The sequence below is a fragment of the Pseudophryne corroboree genome, chromosome 6, assembly GCF_028390025.1.
Source record: "Pseudophryne corroboree isolate aPseCor3 chromosome 6, aPseCor3.hap2, whole genome shotgun sequence".
In the NCBI taxonomy this organism is placed as follows: Eukaryota; Metazoa; Chordata; class Amphibia; order Anura; family Myobatrachidae; genus Pseudophryne; species Pseudophryne corroboree.
This window is the reverse complement of record NC_086449.1, coordinates 72,550,175-72,562,139: the sequence shown is the minus strand read 5'-3', so window position 1 is coordinate 72,562,139 and position 11,965 is coordinate 72,550,175. Positions and strand designations below refer to the sequence as shown.

At 45.4% G+C, this 11,965-nt stretch overlaps 1 protein-coding gene across 13 annotated transcripts in view; it reads right to left on the bottom strand.

The window, feature by feature from the left end:
- Positions 1 to 561: 561 nt before the first annotated feature.
- CACNA1A (calcium voltage-gated channel subunit alpha1 A) overlaps positions 562 to 11,965 on the bottom strand; it is a 502,477-nt gene continuing 491,073 nt past the window's right edge. For 12 of the 13 annotated variants that reach the window (XM_063931156.1, XM_063931144.1, XM_063931146.1 and 9 more), the window contains 2 exons: positions 7,420 to 7,631; positions 562 to 4,139 (listed from right to left, as the gene is read on the bottom strand). In XM_063931156.1, the coding sequence (XP_063787226.1) occupies positions 3,606 to 4,139; positions 7,420 to 7,631 (746 nt within the window). In that variant the 3' untranslated portion in view covers positions 562 to 3,605. The remainder of the gene's footprint in view (positions 4,140 to 7,419; positions 7,632 to 11,965) is intronic. The other variant, XM_063931153.1, reaches the window with a different exon arrangement.

The following is an 11,965-nucleotide window of genomic DNA, read 5'->3' as shown; positions in this document are numbered from 1 at the left end:
AGAAATGGAATAACAGAATGAATGGAGACAATGCAGTGTACTGAATATGGTGGGCTGCCTGTCATGTGGAGGGGTGAGGCCACATGACAAGGACAACACACACACAACAGGCCCCACAGACAGGTCAGCCTACCAGGAATCTTACTGGTGCGCCCTATTTCCAATCTGCCAGTGATCATGCCTATGCTATAGTGCCCTGACCCACCTTCATGTTTGCCATGGGTGACAGATTGCTCTTCCCAGCATTTGTGGCAATCACTGTTCCCATCCACCTACCTGTGACATTATCACAACGCACATGTCAGGACATTTCATAGGTGAAACAAGTGATTCTATTTGTCCACAGCCTCCGTGGACCCCACTGTAAGCATTAATAACTTCAGAGCTGAGCTTGTGACCATAAATAAGAACGAAACTCTCGGTAACAACAATGTACTGCTGCCGTTCAATCTCATGCATTCTGCTATTGCAGGGAATGTTTCTGATCCTGAAGTTTATTATTTTGAAGGAGAGGCCTCATCCGGTGAGGTTTCTGCTTTGCAGCGTAATGCAAACACAGAATTCAAACCTTTATGTTTTATTTCATAATACTTAATTATAAAACACCCAGAAATGACAAAAAATAGTTGCATGATGCATCTGTGTACAATACGTTCTGCCTCAGACTGTGCCCTCACCAACATCACCCGGGCACACTGATGAGACTCCTAAACCTTTCTTACGTTTCTCTTTTAGCACTTTCAGGGTAACATAACACTTATTTTAGTGCAAAAGAAAGGCATGGCATAGTGCATAACAAGTCTACAAGCCTGCCCTTTGTAGCTGCTAACAGGTCATATATGCATGCTAAAGCAGAGGTGGCCGGGTCAGTCCATCGTATTCATTCATCCATTTGTCAGAGTAACTTAGAAAGACTCATTGCTATTTGGATTCTGACAGGAGTTTCAAGAAGGAACCAGGAAAAACAGTGAGGTATCTGGCTGTCCCGCTTTTTCTCGTATGAAGCCATTAGCAAAGTGGCTGCACAGCTGCGATATCGCTGACCGTAACACAGGAAAATAACAGCTGGCGGGATTACCATTCGCCCTGGCAGTAATACCCATTGTAATGTGATGGTGTTCCTTTACAAGAGGAAAATTCCAATCACTAAACATAGATGATGCTTATTTTGTAGCACATACAAATCTACCTGGCCTATGTCATACTAAGACTAGGACACCGCAAATCCTAATTCAATATGAAGTGATTGTGTTTTCGGGGGAATTAACCACCCTGTGCAGATGTGGAATAATTTACCCATTAATTCACCTGTTATGAAGAAAAAAAAATTGTGCTGGACACAGTAGTAGGGTTTAGAAACAACCCAATCTGCAAAAAAAAAAAAAAAAAAAAACGCAATTGCATGATATTAAAAATGACCATATTTTCTGATTTGCTAAATAATTGCAGCAAGGTACAAATTTGTATGTTTCTCGAACGGACAGTTCTCCAGGGTGTGCGCGTCTCTGTGTGCCCACCTGTGTGCGGGAGGGGTATTTACTGTAACACTGAAAATGTATAGACAAAAGGAAGCCAAAGTTTCCTTTTAGTCATCAGGCACCTTAGTGAACCTCCACTGGAGAAACTAACCCGCAGTAGATCACCCGTTCTGATACATCACTTTTCGAGCATTGATCGAGAAAGCTGGGCAAAATCTAGAGCCACCACTTCTGTATTTTGTCCACTTCTGGTTTTTGCCAGTAGACATAACCAGTGGAGATAGGAATTATGATCGTAAAACTGCTACAAAATAAGCAACACTTGATTTTAATGATATTTTCACTTTTAAGAGAAGGTGAGGTCAACTAAGCCATGTGCACAGTTATACACAGTTGCATATACGGAAAACATGAACATATCAAGACAGGAGAACAGAAACATAAAGGAGGGAATGGGGGGGGGTTGGACACAACTTTGTTTTTTAAAGTCGATTTGTGTTCGACCCTTCTCATGCTGGACTCTCTAATGCACCATATGGAGACATTGGAGAGTGGTGAAAAGTTTGTAAGAGAAGACATTCGGGCAATAGCTATTGTCGTATCACATTTTAAGTTAGAAAAAACGCAATGTATAAAAAAAAATAGTTGCAATATGCACCATTTTTAAGAAACATTTTGAGTAAACACATACCAAGTTACTTTTCACGCAAGTGCCAGTGCAGCAGTGTCAGTAGGGCTGCATAAAGACCGTTCTAGCCCTCCCTCAAAGTTGCCCTACCCACCACTCCTAATCTCAGGATGATATATCACTTTATCAGTCCACATCTCCAGTATTTAAAACCACTCCACTGCATGTATGTGTCAGATGTCCTCCTGGCTGGTAAGGAAAGGTGGTATACAGTATGAGTGTGGGAAACACTGTAATGGCCCATATATGGCCCATATAGCTCATTTCATCTCTTGTGTAGCTATGTGACATTAAATCTGGTTTACGCTGCTGTAAATCTGTAAATCTCTCATTTCACAAAAAAAAAAACATTACTTCACCAAATAATAAATAGGAAAAAAAAATATTTATAACCACTTTTAACCATGTCCCTCATTTTTTTTTTTTTGTTTTTTTTTCTGACAGAAATAATTCTCAGCTCGCCACTTGGGTAGAGATTCCAGTTTTCATCTATCATTATCTTAAATTCAATGTGTGTATATATATATATATATTTAACATTTTTTTGCCATTTATAATATTCATGCATCCGCCACACTCCGCATCTAACGTTTTTTCAAACAAAGTCGGAAAAAAAGCTTTTAAAATTAGCAACGCAATTTTGTTTTTTGTGTTTTTTTTTCTATGTCTCGTTTTTTGGGACTTTCAAGCAAAAATCAGATGAATCAAATGCTGCTTTTTTTTTTCTTTTTTTTTCCTCCAACTTTTTATGTCTTTTTTTTTTGTTGGAGTTTTTTTTTTGTTAATATTCTCATTTCCGCAGGCAATATGAACAAATATGAGCTCTAAACACTCTTGTGTGTGCATCTGCGTGCTCTTTCCAAGACATTAAACCAGCACTCACATATCCAATCCTCTGGATGATAAAACTCATCAATACAAATTGAGAAAAAAAATAAAATAAAATAATACCATTTGTTTTGTACATTTTCCAAAAGTTCTCTGCAGCTTTTTAGAAACTTTCGCGCCATTTTGCGTCTTCTTTTCTTCCAGGTGGGAATATTTGACCAATGGAAATGGTTCTGAGCTGAGTGAAATTGGGGAGCTCAGAGAGCAGGGAGGGGGATTTGGTGGTAAACTTGTTGCTTTATCCTCCTGAGTGTCATCTACTCTCCTTCAAAATCCAGATGCCCTCCCAAAATACAACGGATAATAAAAAAAACATGCTGCAAGGGCGTCCATACTTTTCCCAAAATGTGGAAAGGAACACAGGGAGGAATTTGTTTTTTTGGTGACAATCTCTTATATTTTGGGAAACATATTTTCCTCCCGTTTTCTTCCTTTCTCAGAAGAGTCTTTGATTTCCCTGCTAGATTAAAGTTTATGTATATATACATATATATAAATATATATATATTTATATATATGTATTTGTGTGTGTATATATACTTTTTTTTTTTTTAGCACCAGTCGTCCTCCTCACTCTCACTGTAACGTTCGTGACGAGATTTTGTGGGTCGCGGAGTCCCATGGGAGTAGCCGTTGGGCAGCCTGCGCCCATGTGGCGAGAGAGGGGGTACTACCCCGGGGTCGGCAGTCCTGGAGGTGCGCTGGTCACAGGGGTGGGGTCCCTCATAGGAGGAATCCCGGTATGGACCACTGTGTCTGCATCCAGCGCGAGGGGCATCAGAGCAGTGTCCCCTGGTGTGTCGATGTGGCCGGGGAGAGTCGTTATGGGTGGCTCGTCTCTCGTTGCTGCCCACGTTGCTGTCATTCTGAGGGTATCTTCTTGGGAGGGGTGTAGTCATTCTGCACGGCGACAGCTGCTGCTGCTGCTGTGGAGGGCAGATGCTGGCAGGCCTTCGAACCACAGGGGAGTAGGTAATGCGTGGTCTGGGGGTTGGGGGAAGCTGGGGCAGCTGTCGCCTTCCTCTGCGGGGTGTGCTGGCCCCAGAGGTTGAGGGCACGGGGCTGCCATCCACTGAACTACTGCCCTACACAAAAATCCAAACAAAATGGGAATTCAAGAGCAAGAGAAAACACGAAAAGGAGACACGCCAGGTGGGAGGGATACAAGACACGAGAGGTTGGAGAGAGAAAAGAGGGCAACGAGAATTGAGAAGTTACAGACAGAAGCATAAGTCATGAAGAATGCAAAGGGGTATAAATAGGAGAGGAAGAAAATAAAAATAAAAGACGTGACAAAAAAAACAAAATGAAGAAAAGGACATCCAGTGCGGAAAGGGAAATGTTGTATGAAGATATAAAAGAAGAGTTGTCCGTGGAAGAGGAGCATGGTAAAATAGGGCCACAAAGTGAATGACAGATGAATTTGGAACAACAAATGAAGGAAAGACAAATTTGCAAAAGTTAAAGAATGAATCAGAGATAGAAAACATTCAAGATAAACAGATACAGAAGATGAGTAAAAGATCAGCAAAGAAAGGAGAGAAGTGCCCTCACACGTACACAGAAGGGGCATGACAGGGTTAGGAGGAGAGAGGGTAAGGGTGCCACAGCAACAAGGAAATAAAAAAAACGGAAAAAGTGGAAAAAAGATGGATTTTCTGTAAGTTTTTGTGCAGGAACAAGCAGATTGAGCAAACAAGCAGGGGTAAGAGACAGAAGATCCAACCAAAGTGGGAGAAGGCAACTAAAAGAGAGACAAAGCCCACTACTACAAGACCTTCCTCTCCTTCACCGTTCCTCCCCACATTCCCAGGGACAACTCCTCTAAAATATATGAGCAGCAGGAAATATGTGACAGTATGGGAAGCGGACACCCCAGCAAGGGGGGAGAAGGACAAGCAGGAGGAAAAAGGGACCACACTGGAGGGGAGAGATGAAATGAGGGGCATCACACTGGCACCCCTTCAACCAAGAAATAAATATCACAAATGCAAGGAGTTAAGAAAAGTAGGCAAGGAATGAGCATAGAGGGCAATGTTCCATTATATATTTAACCCATCTTGTGATTCATTATTACTCTACTGAAACTGTACAATGTAATTGAACTTTTTGCTCTGTAAATTGAGGTCATGGCTCCAGAGAGCAGCAGGATCAGAGGGACAATGTTCACTGTACACACAGGACAACTAAATCTAAAATAGCAGCAGCTAAAAACATTCACAAATGTACGTGTAACGTAATAGACTGTCAGAGCGCAGCTATTTGAAAAAGAACATTTGCTGGTGGCGAGGAAAGATAATTTCTTGTGCAAATCACTTGGTTAGATCAGTCTATGTCACAGACTCGCATATCCGATTTACCAAGCAGCTGGGTCACATGACTGCGCACAGGGGGAGTGGTTATCTGATAATGATCTGAAGCAGCAGTGGCTGCAGCCCTGGGCTGCAGTACTGACCACATGGTGTAGGGGAGAACCGCTGAGCACATATAAACATACATGTTCTGCTGTATGTAATATATGGCTGGCTAGTTCCACCCAGGGGTCAGCAGTGCTATGTGTATCAGGCACCTCTGTATAAGGCTTCCCACTCCCTCTAAGCCCGGCTCCCAGACTCCTGTGAAACTAGCCAACGGGAGTCTTGGGGCCGACTGAAGCTGGGTACATTCTACAGCGATGTCGGCACAATATGCCATTTCGTAACAACATATCACCTACATCGCTCAGTGTGCACGGGGGATTGCACGCTCCCGCGGACGCTAGCGATGGATGCTTGGTTCTATGTGCTGCACATAAAACCAAGCGTTGTCGCTAGCGTCCTGTATTATGCTAATGAAGGACGGAACATGTTTGTTCCGACCTTCATTAGCATCGCCCTTGTGTTTGTTCCGACCTTCATTAGCATCGCCCCAGTGTTTGTTCCGAACTTCATTAGCATCGCCCCAGTGTTTGTTCCGACCTTCATTAGCATCGCCCCAGTCTGCACACACGATCTAGGGCTGACGGGGATGCGTTCTGACGTAGGAACGAATCCCCGTCGCTCTAGTGTGTACCCACCTTGAGAAGCAATATGTGAAGCCATATGTCGAGTCCTGGGTGGCACGGCACCTTTAATACAACAGCACTGCTGTTCCCTGGGGGAACCAGCCGGCACATATATTACATACATCAGAACGTGTATGTTTATATGTGCTAAGCGGTTCCCCCCTGCACTATATAGTCGCAGCTGATCTGAACAGTTTCGTTAGATCACTATTTGGCATTGATTTGTGGGCAGACACCTTGGTGGATTTCCAACTAGGCACGTGCCTAGGGGCTCCACTTGCCGGGGGAGGAACAGCATGCACCGCTGCAATAGAGTCCTGCTAGGCCGCTGGCCAGATGAGGCTAGGTGATTTCTTTCTTTTTTTTTTGTCATTACAACTTAGATTTTATTTTGCAACTGGCTTGGGGGAGGGGGGGGGGGATTGGGCAGTAAATTGTGGTGCAGGAGGTGGTTAGGTGCGAGCTTGGGCCTCTTTGGCAGTCTGGAGGCATCAGAACTGGTTACAACATCAAGGGGCAGTGGCACCAAGAGAGGTTGGAGTAGGTACAAATTACCTGGCTCCAGACACCCCCCCCCCCCCCCTTCACCCACCATGTTATTTTTTTTAAAGGGGCACGCCACACCTTGGTCGTTAGGCCAGGACCCCTTCATTACCGGGGATTGGGCAAGCTCTCTACAGCCCTGTAAAGGGGACAGTGACGTGATGGGGAAGGGGGATGTGTGACCAATAATGGTGTACCTAGGGGCGGCGGAACCCCTAAATTCACCCCTGACAATGCAGTTAAACTGCCATCCTCTCTTAAAGGCAGCGCAGCTTACCTCTTATTGCCTGATAAAGGTGGAAAAGAGCACGGTATCTAACACTCTGCTACACAGTGAATGTAAACACATAGGGCGGTATTCAAATGATATATCACGCCCAATCTCCTTTCTAAAGTGATCCCAGTTATCACGCATATCGCGCCCATAGTAATCAGTTTAGTTGCGTAAAGGGTTAGGGCGCCCTCATTGCCCCGGGGCGTAGCGAGCTGAAATGATGATACCACACCTGTCAGCAGAAACATAACGGGTGTTGAAGGGGGTGAAAAGAATTGAATACCGCCCATTATGTACATTTGGAATTGTATTAGTAGCATGCATAAGGTAACTTTTAGGTTTAGTAGTCCTTTAAATAGTTCTTGAAATAATCACTTTATTAGATCAGAGTGTTCACTGTTGCCTCTGGAGCCTGCACGGTGATATTAGCCTGCCCTTCCCTTTTCCAGTACAGTCAGTGCCACTCCTACCCCCCTTGTTACCCATCACAGACAGCAGAACCCACCTGTCTGTGTGGAGCATAGTCCCGGCCCGCACTTGGCGATCGAGAACTTGGCCTCCCATATTCTAGGCGCTCCCTCTCAGATCCGGGGTGGTGGTGGTGGTGGTGGTGATGATGGTGATGGTGGTGGTGGTGCTTTCGGTCTCGGGTACGTCCGCGTTCTTCTGAAGGCAGGTCACATGACTGCGTTGTGGTGCTAAGCTCTGTGCCAAGACCTATAAGTGATATAGGGACACAAGGTTACAGCCTCATTCTATTACAGCACTGCTTCCACCTATGAGTAAATGGCCTCTAAGTCACGCAGGTTTCGTACAGTACCGTGAAAGCACTGACCTGTGTACATTTCTGTCACATTTTCCCTACAAATGGTGTTTTAGTTTTATTTCACATTTACCTGTAACAATCTCTAAGGTGTTATCTTTAAACACAGGTAACAACCATGATCATAACTGACAAAACCACAAATACCTACATCTCTTTACTAGTTTTCATGTACCTATCCAAATGCTCATTCCAATCTACCAACGCCTATTATCCACCTCTATCTTCATGACTTCTCCTGTGTGGTACCCATACTATGGATTGCACCAACTTTACTGGCCATTGCATGACCAGCTCCCGTGATCCCACAGCGCAGTGGAACAGGTAGGAGGAAGAGTGTGTTCTAAGCAGTTCTTCCTCATGTAGTTCTATAGCAGTGATGTGTGGTGAGGTCAGTGACTGGGGAGGCACGCTTGGGGGAGGAAGGAGGGGGGGGGGGCATCTTTACAGTTTTGTTTGTGTTAATAAAACCACAGTATAACGCAGGATTATATTAAAAAAACGGTCCGGACCCCGGAATGCTGGACTAGCTCCCTGCAGCAAGCTCTGCCATTCTGGAGCTTGTAGTGCTCATCCCTGTCCATCCCCATCTGGGGGGTGTCCTGTCCGGGGGGGGGGGTCTGTAACAGCTGTCACCAGGGAGACGGGGAGGAAGAGATTACAGCCTCCCTGTATGGTCCGGTCTGTTCCTGTCATTAGCCATTGCCGGACAATACAGGGAGGCTTTAATCTCTCCCTCCCCGGCGACAGCTGTCACAGACATACCCCTGGATGGCACGCTGGCTGGATGTGGATGAGCACTACAAGATCCAGAATGGCAGAGTTTGCTGCAGGACGTCAGTACAGTCCGGCATTCCAGAGCCTCTTACACAATCCCATATAACGCAGAGCTCACACATTGCCACACATTAGAACAGAAAGAATTTGTTAGAAATATGCACGGCTGTAAAGCAGTGATAATAAGCAGTATTTCATTCCCATAGAACCCAGTGCTTTATAATGGTACAGCCATACAATAAGGGCCTATGCAGACCTTTTTTGATGGATGATGAAGCACAGATTTAAGAACACAATACTGGATATAAGGGGCTATTCAAAGATGGACGTAGATCTGGCTTACGCAGCAAGATCTGCATCTGCTCACATACTGGGGGCCGCTTAGCACAGGGCAAAGCCACCCAGCATGTGTGTTGCGCCGCCCTGTGATGCGTTCACAATTTAATTGCAAATGCATCAATTAGAGGTTGTCCCCCACCTGCGCTAGAAGGCGATCCGGCGCCATCTTTTGTCTAACCGCAACGGTTGCATGTGAAATCACACAGCCACCCCAAAAAATAGTCCGGACACACTTGCGTTGTCCAGCCCATGCCCAATAAAATACCGCAGTGACGCTCCCCCCTCCCCCCGATACCCGCAGCTGTCAATCATGATGCAATCTCATATTCGGAGAAGCAATCGCATCATGACAGCCTGTGCACACGCACTGCGGCTGAAGCGTGTGCGCACAACCTATAGATGCGGCCACTGCATATAAATGCGCAGCTGCGTCCGAGTCTAAATAAGGCCCACAGTGCAGATAGGACTAGGGAGTGACTCTATCATGTGTCTGTGAGCAAAGTTACAGAGCTATGCTTTGCTGCAGCAGAGTACTGGGGTGGTTCAGCATAAGTCACAGTAGGGGGCGTGGCTTATATTTCTAAGCTCTAGCCCAGGCCTGGCCGACCTGTTGCTCTCCAGCTGTTGTGAAACTACACATCCCAGCATGCTCTGCAACAGTTTTAGCATTTCCTAATAGCAAAAGTGTAGCAGGGCATGCTGGGACTTGTAGTTTCACAACAGCTGGAGAGCCACAGGTTGGCCAGGCCTGCTCTAGCCATTTCCTGTAAAGCAGTGCTGGATTCTCTGCCCAATGACTGATAGGGGGCGTGATTTCATGTGTACTAAAGGCACAGCCCCGTCAATGAGGCAGCTGTATAGCTGCCTCTTTCCTCAGTTTTTTTCAATGGGCTTTTACAGCCCGTGGTTACTTGTCACAAAGCCAGAGGTTGCCAAGAATCCTAGATGACAAGGATTCACAACTATAAAGCTAGGTACACACTATACAATTATCTGTCCAATCTGGCTGGTTGGAATGAAAATCTGATAAAGTTTGGAAGCAAATGACAATCGACCATTTGCTCTCAAACGCTGGAAATTCGTATGATTTAACGAATTTGTCTGAATGACCATTTTTGTTCATTTTCCAGTATTTAGGTACAAATGGTTGATTGCCACTTAAGCTAGGTACACACTATACAATTATCGGGCCGATATGCCAATAATTGGAAGAACGACCAAAGTTACTGTACAGGGTGTACGAACGATCGTGTCGGCGTTTCGAAGATAATTCGGGAAAATCTTGCCCACACGCACGATCAATTTTCCCGTCTATCGTCACAAACCAAAAATATCTGCAGCAATCTCCAGGTATTGAGCAGTGTGTGCGCGTTCTCAATAATCTGCACATATTTCCTATGTATTCCGCTCACTACATCATCCTACTTATGGGAGGACATAGCAAATGCAGTGTGATGTGGCAGAAAATTGGTAACTTTAAAAATAAAATCTTTTAGTTTGTAACATAGAAACATAGAATTTGATGGCAGATAAGAACCATATGGCCCATCTAGTCGGACCCTTTTTTTACCATATTTTTATCTTAAACCTTATTTGATCCTTATTTCTTTGTAAGGATATCCTTATGCCTATCCCAGGCATGTTTAAATTGCTCTACTGTCTTAGCCTCTACCACCTCTGATGGGAGGCTATTCCACATGTCCACTACCCTTTCTGTGAAGAAATTTTTCCCCAAATTTCCCCTGAACCTCCTACCCCCCCCCCCTACTTCAGTCTCAGTGCATGTCCTCGTGTCCTATTGCTTCTCTTCATTTGGAGAATGTTTCCCTCCTGGACTTTGTTAAAACACTTGTGAAAGTGTCTATCATGTCCCCCTTTCCCTTCTCTGCTCCAAACTATACATGTTGAGATTTTTTAGTCTTTCTGGGTTTGTATTGTGATAAGGCCATGCACCATTTTAGTTGCCCGTCTTTGTACAGTCTCTAATGTAGTAATATCCTTTTGAAGATATGGCCTCCAGAATTGAACACAGTATTCTAGATGAGGCCGTACCAATTACCTATACAGTGGCATTATTAGTTCTTTCTTTCTGCTGCTGATTCCTCTCCCAATGCAGCCAAGCACCTGACTAGCCTTCCTCATTGCTTTGTTACATTGCTTACCTGCCTTTAAGTCACCTGAAATAGTGACTCCTAGATCCCTTTCCTCGACACTAGTTTCCAGTATAGTGCCATTAATACTATTTCTCTTACGTCCTAGAGGATGCTGGGGACTCCATAAGGACCATGGGGTATAGACGGCTCCGCAGGAGACATGGGCACTTTAAGACTTTAGAATGGGTGTGCACTGGCTCCTCCCTCTATGCCCCTCCTCCAGACCTCAGTTAGATCCTGTGCCCAGTGGAGACTGGAAGCACTGCAGTGGAGCTCTACTGAGTTTCTCTGAAAAGACTTTTGTTAGGTTTTTTATTTTCAGGGAGCACTGCTGGCAACAGGCTCCCTGCATCGTGGGACTGAGGGGAGAGAAGCAGACCTACTTAAATGAAGGCTCTGCTTCTTAGGCTACTGGACACCATTAGCTCCAGAGGGTTGGAACGCAGGTCTCACCCTCGCCGTTCGTCCCGGAGCCGCGCCGCCGTCCTCACAGGGCCGGAAGATAGAAGCCGGGTGAGTATGAGAAGAAAGAAGACTTCAAAGGCGGCAGAAGACTTCAGATCTTCAATGAGGTACACGCGCAGCGGTCACGCTGCGCGCCATTGCTCCCAACACACACACACACAGAAGGCACTGTAAGGGTGCAGGGCGCAGGGGGGGCGCCCTGGGCAGCAATTATTACCTCAGAAACAGCACTGGCTCAGGTCTCAGATACTGCGGAGGCAGTATAGTATAAAACCCCCGCCAGTATAAAGAAATTGAGCGGGACCGAAGCCCGCCGTTGAGGGGGCGGGGCTTGATCCTCCAGCACTAACCAGCGCCATTTTCTCCACAGCATGCTGCAGAGAATTGCTCCCGGACTCTCCCCTGCTGTACAATAACAGGGGGCAAAAACGAGGGGGGGGGGGGCACATTTATTTGGTGCAAATTGTACATATATTTATATATAAAGCGCTATT